Genomic DNA, 9,170 nt, shown 5'->3' with positions numbered 1-9,170 from the left:
TGTTCACAGTTTATACGTCTAAAAACGGAGCTATACAAAACTATGTCTTTACGTCTACACTGCCGGAACCGGAAAAACATGACGATAATACAAATTATTATTAACAAAAAAGAAACCCATACTTGAAATTTTTAAAGAATAGAAAAATGTTGATCACGAGGCGGGATTCGAACCCGTGTTTTTTCAAAAAAAAAAAAATATATATTTTTAAAAAAATTTTTTTTCATAAAGCATTTCAATGCTATATAACTAAAAACAAATATAAAACCTAAACTTCATACGCTAGGCCGTTGTATAGAATCGCTGTACATCCTTATTACGGTCACACACCCCCTCCCCACGATATCTGTCCAAACAGTCCCAACATGTGAACACCCGCAGGTGCACACGGGTATAAAGCCGTACCAGTGTCCGCAGTGCGGTAAGACCTTCACGCAGTCCAACTCCATGAAGCTGCACGTGAAGACGGTGCATTTGAAAATGCCGGCGCCGTACAAGAGCAAGAACAGGAAGGTGAAGGAGGCTAACCGTAGAGGTGAGGCTTTTGTTAATTGCTAGCGATCCGCCCCGGCTTCGTGGACATATATATATATATACCATCTTATACCTTTAAACGAGCAATTCTTGTATCTCTCAAATCTCGGAATCGGCTCCAACGATTTTCATGTAATTTAGTATATAGGGGGTTTCGGGGGCGATAAATCGATCTAGCTAGGAATCTTTTTTTAGAAAATATCATATTCGTGTTTTATCGACTTAAACTTAGCGACTCTATTGGCGAATAATAATACTAACGACGACGACCTGACATCTATTGGCGAATAATAATACTAATACAATTTTTTCTTGCTGACATCTATTGGCGAATAGTAATACTAATACTATTTTTTGGCGAATAATTAAAGTTCCAGCAAATGGCGTTGTTAAGTAACGAAGTCAATGAGTGTTTGCTTTGAGGTTAGACTAATTGTTTATATTGTTTTGTGTCTTCTTAATGCACGTGTTCACTTAAAAATGCCTAAACGATCTTGGAAAAAACGCTTATAAACAATCTAACTTCACGAAGTTAAACCGAACAAAGCTCGGTCATCCAGGTACTATATATATATTATATACCACAGACTTGTTGCCTATAGTCTTCCTCAATAAATTGTCTATCTAACGCTGAAGGAAGGAATTTTTCAAATCGAACCAATAGTCCCTAAAATTAAAATAAATACATTATATAACATTCAACCAAACAAACAAAACTCTTCAGCATTATAGATGTAGACTTGATATCTATACTTCTATAGTAATTAAAAAAAGCTGTAGAGTTTCGTTTGTTTGCATGCAGTAATCTCCGGAAGTATGGGCCGATTTGAAGAACATTTACTACAGAGACAGTTTGTCAACTGAGAAATCATATGGGAAACTTCTCCGAATTCTCCCATGCCACATTCCATATAAATCAAACAATGTTTTCCAAATTACACAAATATACAAAAATATATTTTTGTGTTGTTTAGGAAACATTAATTGCCTTAGAAATGTCAACAGGTGGCGTTACTGTTACATTGTGTAGTTCAAATTGATAAATCCTACTTGCAATTATAATATTATAAATGCGAAAGTTTGTAAGGATGTATGTATATGTGTATGTTTGTTGCTCTTTAACGCAAAAATTACGGAACCGATGACAATGAAATTTGGTACATAGACAGCTGGACAACTGGACTGGAGAATAACATATAGGCAACTTTTTATCCCGATATTTCTACGGGATACGGACTTACGCAGGTGAAACCGCGGGGCGCAGCTAGTATAACAATAAAATGTATGTTTTTCCCCGTTCAGGTATGAACGTGGAAGTGAAAATTGAATCGGCGATGTACCAGCCGCCGGTGAAGACGGAGCTGGAGGTCTACGAGGAGGACGGGACGATATATGAGACGGCCGGCGTCGAGGAGATATACGAGGAGGTGAGTTTGAGTTTGAGTTTGAACTCACTCACACGCACAACTCACACACTTGAATGTTAATAATGTGTTGAACTTAGCTTTTGCCCTGCGTACGCGTTGAATTCGAAGTCGGTTAATGGATGTTATTATACATATAAAGTATAAATCTTCCTCTTGAATCACTATCTATTAAAAAAACCTATCAAAATATGTTGGGTAGTTTTAAAGATCTAATCATACATACAAGCAGAAGCATTTATTGAATTGCGTTCAGAACTAATTTTGTGGATATTTAAATGTATATCATGTATGATATGAAGCTATTTTTATGCTTTTTATGAGACTGGAATGGAATTAAATGAAATATCTCAATATAACATACATTGAAATAAAATATTACAATCACATTTCAAGTAGTTCTTGAGATACATAAGGACATAACACACTATCAAAGCATACCATTTCGTAATATCAGTATTTTTTCTTATAATGTCTGTATACTTTTTCTCTTGTAAATATGGACATTTATGGAGAAATAGACAAGATATCATGTTTACCAAAGTGGTATAATATCCTGTCTGTATGCTTTTCCTACCCAGTCCGTTCCTTAATTCGCTTTATCAATCCTTTCCTTATCCCTTGCCACGTAAAATCGAATAACGCAGAAGCACTACCTCTTCTCTGTTCACGGGTGGTGGTGATCGTTTACCATCAGGCGAACCACCAGCTCAGTCACCCGCTATGATGTGATAAATAAAAATTTTTATACTAAAATTGTTCCTAATTTCAGGTGCCCATACTATCTGCTGGGGAATTTTACGAGCAAGTGAAGGTGGAGGGCGATGAAATATTAATGTACGAACAGGAAGTGGAGGAGCCGGAGGTTCTGTACGAAGAAGTGTATGAAATAGAGCAAGTTTAGTGGTCAACGTGGAGTGCCTAGTGCTAAAGTTGATGTGACAGTGTGTAACGGGTTGCTAAAAGTGCTGGTGCGGTCAAAGTGTTGGCATAAGTGCCAATGATCTGGTCAAAGTGTTGGTATAAGTGCCGATGGTCTGGTCAAAGTGTTGGTATAAGTGCCGATGGTCTGGTCAAAGTGTTGGTATAAGTGCCGATGGTCTGGTCAAAGTGTTGGTATAAGTGCCGATGGTCGGGTCAAAGTGTTGGTATAAGTGCCGATGATCTGGTCAAAGTGTTGGTATAATATGGGTAGTTTTGAGTAAAGTATTGCTATAGTGCTGATGTTCCTATTGGATATGACGATAGTTGTGTCAATATTGGTATAATATTGTCAATTTGACCAGTTTTGGTGGAATTTGTAATGTGTTGACCAAAGTTATGGTATAGTGTGGATAGTTTGGTCAAATCAGTAGATTTGACCAACTTACTTGAACTTATACTACTGTATAAGTGCCGATATAATGCTTTATTCATCAAAGTGCATACAACAATTTATTGATGATAATTTGATCAAAGTGTTGGTAAAATACAGATTCTTTGGTCAAAGCGTTGGTAAAAATGCTGGAATGTTGGTCAAAGTTAAGATTTTATCTAGAAAAAGTGATATATCGTTTTACCGTTAACTTTGTACGATGTGAGACATCCAAAGCCTATATATAATCGCATATTAAACCAATTTTAAAGTTGAGGGGACCACATGAGCTAGTATGACGCACACACACATATCTGTGACTGTCATTACACAGGACGCAAGCACACATGCATACGTGTCGCCACTCAGGTTATAATATAATGCGATTTACTAGAAATCCAATGAGAATACTAAATGAAATAAATCACTATTAAATTACTGTGTTGCTTTTAGAATAATTTGACAAAAATCAAACTGATTGCCTGTTCAATACAGTACTTTCTTAGTGCTAAGTTAATTTATGATTTGTTTTATCTATATATAGGTTTGTTTTCAACACACTATAAAATTAGCAGATACCCTTGAAGCATATCATGTGTCTGTTTATTTTTTAACAAGCTTCCGCCTGCATCTTCGCACGTGTTAAATTCGAAGTTTTTTAATAGATGTTATTATACATAAAAACTTTCTTGAATCGGTATCTATTAAAAAAACTTCATCAAAATCCATGGATTCATCAAATCCATTTTAAAGATCTGAGCATACATACATACATACATAGGGACAGATGCGGGAAGCTCTATTCTATGTAGTCAAACGTGGATCATATGGTATTATATAAAACTCTTTATAAGCAAACTCCGTAAACGAGGTTCTATATTTGTGTTTGTATTTTATGTCTGTTATAGCTCATGTTCTCCCCTTTAGTAGTCTATTAATTTATGGGATTTTAATGGCAATAACGTTACAGACTCGCCAGTTCTGTAATCCCATTAAAGTCCCATAAACACCATTAATTGTTACTGAAGCGCACCATATTTGCCTTATCCCATTATCTCATGTGGGTGATTTGTGATCTATTATTGTCCAGTACACACATCATTATTGTCACATCATTATAATATGTATTTTTGTCGTAAATTAATTGTATATTAAAAAGGCCTTGTATAGATAATTTTTATAGATGGTTAAGGAGTTAACTTAATAAATATTAACATAGTTTTTGCGCCTGATTTGTTGATGGAATTATTTTGTATGCACTTGTGTGTGCTTGGAGGCTTTAACGGGAATTAAACCCGGTAAAAAACCCGGAAATTTAATGAAATTTCTCGTATTTGAAGTGTCGATAGTTTTTAAATCGCAATTTGTATAATAACTGTATGATATAGATAAATAAATAAAGAGAATGGATCTAGTGTTTTATTTATTACCTACTTTAAATAAAGACTGCGTTTTTTTCGTCGTTAAGTCGTTTTCTGCAATTGAAACCGAAAGAGTAGGAGAAATTCTATTGTTGAGGCGGGGTCACGGGTGGCCGAGGCTAGGCGTTGCTACGGCACGGTTTGGCAAAAAGACGCGAATTCGAATCCCGCCTCGTGACCAAATATATTCTATTCTTTAAAAATTTCTTATCTAAGCTATGACTAGTAAGGGGGGGAAACTTGAACATTTGTTTAGTTAATTAATGGAAGACGAATTCAAAATTAAAAAAGTTCAGTAATAAAAAAGGGGGCAAATTTAGTGAGCCCATTGGACGCTAAATCACTCATCTGATCATTCTTAAAAAGTTAAGTTCTTAACAATTTTAAACCAACACAAGGTATTAACAGGGTAAAGTAAATAAAACACAGTATTAATAAAGTTACACGTTTAATACCTACGGGTTGGTGGTAAATAAAAAACAAAAATGTTTAAGTCTGCCAACTATCAATTTTTTACAATCTTACACAATTCTAAATTTACCACTACGAAATACGGCCAGTTCACGTCTGAACTCAAGAAGTTTACATGGCAGTGTCACCAAATGGCGGGAGATTTCTTATGTCATCGATTTTCTTTCATTTTGACTAATATGGCATACCAGTAATATCAAAAAAGCTGATTTTTATTGTTAAACAGTATATAAGTAATAATAAATATTATAAGCAGACTCATAATATTATTTTTATTATGTTTGTGTTAACATTTGATAATGGTCTTAGAGTATAATTACTAATAGAAAAATTCTGAGAAGATATTTTACAGAAATTTTTATTTGGCGCAAAATTTTCCCGCCAAAACTTGAAACGATGACATAAGACATACAGCCTACTCATATATGCAGTTTATTATTCCGTTAAAAATAAAATAAAACGTTTATCGCCTAAACTTATAAATAAATGATGTGTCCGAGTATTGCTTTAATTTCTGGACTTAAAATAATATTGCACTTATTTTAAATTTTTAAGCTGTGAGGTACTGTTTTCTCACTCTTACATGACGTTTCACTCAAATGTTGCAATTAAAAAAATAATATTATAACTAACGTGTAGACATATTGTTATGCTTAGTATGCACGAGCGAGTATAATGATGAATATTGAGTCAATATAAGAACATACTTGAATTATATGTATATCTGTGGTCAGATCATTGTACTTTTAAAACAAACTATAACTAAACAAAATAGTATTTATTAGTAATCAAAGAACAAAATTTAATATTAATTATAAATTTATCATTTATGTAAATCACACAACTGTAGTCTTTTGCTTTCCTGAAAAAAGATGATTTTGACTAGAATCTGTTTATACTTAATTTATGTAGGTCTAAATACCTCGTTCTTTCGTTTTAAATATGTTATGTTTTGTTCCTTGTTTGAAATATGTATTAGATAGACATTTTTGTTATTTTAAAAGTCTATGTAATCCTAATAACAACAAATTCAAGTCATATATCGCTCGTGCATTCCAGCTGTTGAAAATTCGAAAGATTTATAATATTTACAAAAAGATTTTGCAAAAGATTAAAATCTAAATAGCATTATCACTAACACTGTTTATTGCTTACATTAAGTATATCTAGATATTATAAATTCATTTATATGGATGCGACGTCATTAGAAAAAAGGATTCTTATCCATTATATTACTTAGCATTAGAAATGTTTTAAATAATCTAAACGCTAGAAATTAAAGGGTACAAAAACATATGAAAGTCTTAGGGGGTCGTTCTAGGATCTATGCTGGGACCACTGCTATTCCTTTTATATAACGTTGAAGCTATCAACTTATATGGAAATCAACTATATTAGCGATACTAAATTATTATAAACTCGCAATTTTATACCCAAATAATATAACTAACAAATAAATACGTTCTTACAACACATTTCGATCTAATTAAACTGATTCAAGCTAAGACACAACACTTAGAAAAATAATGATAATAGACGTTTGCCATGTTTAATTCATTTCTTTTTCTCGTACGAGAAGTTTGTTTTTTATATAAGAAAAACAAATTAAACATGGCAGACATTGAAAACCTACCTAAATACTTTGGTGTTATATAATTATCGTTTCACGACGTATTTCAAGATAATGTTAAATGGATATAGTGGTCTTATTAGGGTATTCTCACACACGCTACATATTTGATACTGTAGCCGAAATTATCTTGTAATGTAGTTATCGCACGTGTGAAATTACATTTTGGTATCAGCGCTAAATACTACGTAGGCCACATTATTTCAATTATAATTAGTGGTATGAACTAAAAACACATGCAAAATTTCACTATTAAGTTAGGTTATATGCCTAGGTTTGTAGTTTTATTATTATTGTTAAGAATATATTGTTTATAAACTGTAGGGATTTCAGTCAAACGTAAGGTAAATATAATAAATGAAAACAGTTTATCAAAAACTCCCTTAGTATTTAAGTAATCGTCTGGTATTCGAGTGTTTAATTTATTTTTATCCCATGACATTTACGTTTAAACTATATCCATCTAACCGAAGTTATCACTAGAATATCCTTAGTTAAGAAACAAAATGTACACTTACCGCGAAAATACGAAAAAAAAAAAACTATCAAAAGTAATCAATTACATTCAGGTATAAAAAGTTGCCAGCATCTCAAACGACAGAGACAGCGGACAACGAACGTAACGGAACGTCAGAATTTAAATTTGGAACTAGTTGTCTATCGCTAGTCATCCAAATTTGAAAAAGGAATACGCGGCGATGAGGAGGCATCGCGTCAGTCGGTGCTCGGCCGCCGATGAGAACATGGGTGTTAGCTCGTCCGCGTGCGCCGTGTGAGTTCCGCCGAGTGTGTGGAATTGGAAAATGTCGCTCACCTGAAATATATCATGAAATAGTTTTATTGATACTAGTTTATCAAAGATTGTGTTCTATTATGTTTGTTGTCAAGTACTACGTATCAAATTTACAAGTCAAACTTAAACTGTGAATATTATTCGATTTACAAATTTGTCATACGTTAATAACTTCAAAATACTGGAAAGAAAATTTGATGTAATAAAATGATGGAGTATCGGGGGATGAAATTAAAATTTTTCCATATGAAATTGTCGAATCTGTATTACCGGAATCTATTATAGAAATAATTTCCAAACTAATTTCACATCTTCCACATCTACAATACTACTTTCCCATTCAATTTCTCCTAAATCCCACGCTTCAACATAATCCCCCGCTTCACGTACGATCCCCCGCTTCACACACAAACCCCCGCTTCACACACAATCCCCCACCCACAACACCCACCTCGTTCCACCCATATCGGTTCTTCGCCTGCACTATGGCCTCGTAGACGGCGCCAGCCTCCAGCGCGCGCAGCTCGTGCGTGACGCGGTGCGTGAGCGAGCCGGTCGGCTCGGGCGCCGGGATCACCACGTCGTGCCAGCGGCCCGGTTGTTGGAACGACTCGTTTATCTGGAGAGGGGGCGGATAATTATTTGTTAATAGACAACGTTACACGTAGATTCATTCAATATATATATTTATATTTTTTAAATAGTTATTGAAGTAGATTATTAAAATTATAAATTTAAATATAAATGGAATTATAATAAGTGGTTTACTGTATCGCAATGTAAATAATAATTGTACATCTTTTATATTGGATTGAGATCTGAACACATAACAATTAATTATATAATCTCTAATATGCTTAACGTGCGGTGATCTGTTGTGTGTATTTCATTTAAATAAATAAATTCAAGTATTTATGTGTTTAATAAGACTTAATCTAGAAGCACTCTTGTATGTTCATAATACAGTTTTAACGTCGGCCACCCTACACATCGAAGATATGTACTAATGGGATATACGAGAGAATAAGGAAATAATTCGTTATTGCGAAATGGGGATAATTATTCTATTATTTGGGAATTCACATGTGATAGGTAATGCAATATGATAAAATAGAAAAATGAATAATTCGCTTATTCAATTTAAAGATTAATAGTAATTCGTTAATTTGTTTATTTTATGAGCCTCTGCTATTTATGGGTGGTGATCGTTCACCATCAGGCGACCCGCCAGCTCAGTTGCCCGCTACGACACAAAGAGCTATGCAACACCCAACAAAAACAAAAACAATTAATCAAATTTCTTTATTTTATATTGTTACTTGTATCTGAATGTCATTAATTGTAATTATGTAATGTATTTAATAGTAATTGTGTCATACATATTATTTATAAATTTAAGTGAGATGTTATATAATGTAAAAATTTATAGTTAATAATTAATGTTATTGGTGTAAAACCGTTTTAATTATTATAAATAAATAATAATAATAACACCCAACACCCAACAGCCAACACCCAACGCTACACAAGTGCGGGGTGCGGG

The 9,170-nt window shown here is 33.6% G+C and overlaps 2 protein-coding genes across 5 annotated transcripts in view; one reads left to right on the top strand and one right to left on the bottom strand.

Moving 5' to 3' along the window:
- Positions 1-4,710, top strand: part of LOC119839236 (zinc finger protein 19-like) — a 9,507-nt gene extending 4,797 nt beyond the window's left edge. Inside the window, exons 5-7 of the mRNA XM_038365456.1 lie at positions 382-535; positions 1,837-1,961; positions 2,731-4,710. Coding sequence (XP_038221384.1) covers positions 382-535; positions 1,837-1,961; positions 2,731-2,862 — 411 coding nt within the window. The 3' untranslated portion in view covers positions 2,863-4,710. The remainder of the gene's footprint in view (positions 1-381; positions 536-1,836; positions 1,962-2,730) is intronic.
- A 1,384-nt stretch (positions 4,711-6,094) lies between these two features.
- The window catches only part of LOC119839268 (limbic system-associated membrane protein-like), a 97,778-nt gene continuing 94,702 nt past the window's right edge, over positions 6,095-9,170 (bottom strand). For all 4 annotated transcript variants that reach the window (XM_038365497.1, XM_038365495.1, XM_038365498.1 and 1 more), the window contains 2 exons: positions 8,079-8,246; positions 6,095-7,648 (listed from right to left, as the gene is read on the bottom strand). In XM_038365497.1, coding sequence (XP_038221425.1) covers positions 7,502-7,648; positions 8,079-8,246 — 315 coding nt within the window. In that variant the 3' untranslated portion in view covers positions 6,095-7,501. The remainder of the gene's footprint in view (positions 7,649-8,078; positions 8,247-9,170) is intronic.

The sequence above is a fragment of the Zerene cesonia genome, unplaced genomic scaffold (assembly GCF_012273895.1).
Source record: "Zerene cesonia ecotype Mississippi unplaced genomic scaffold, Zerene_cesonia_1.1 Zces_u010, whole genome shotgun sequence".
Classification (NCBI taxonomy): Eukaryota; Metazoa; Arthropoda; class Insecta; order Lepidoptera; family Pieridae; genus Zerene; species Zerene cesonia.
Note: the sequence above shows the minus strand (reverse complement) of the source record. Positions and strands in the feature narration are given on the sequence as shown.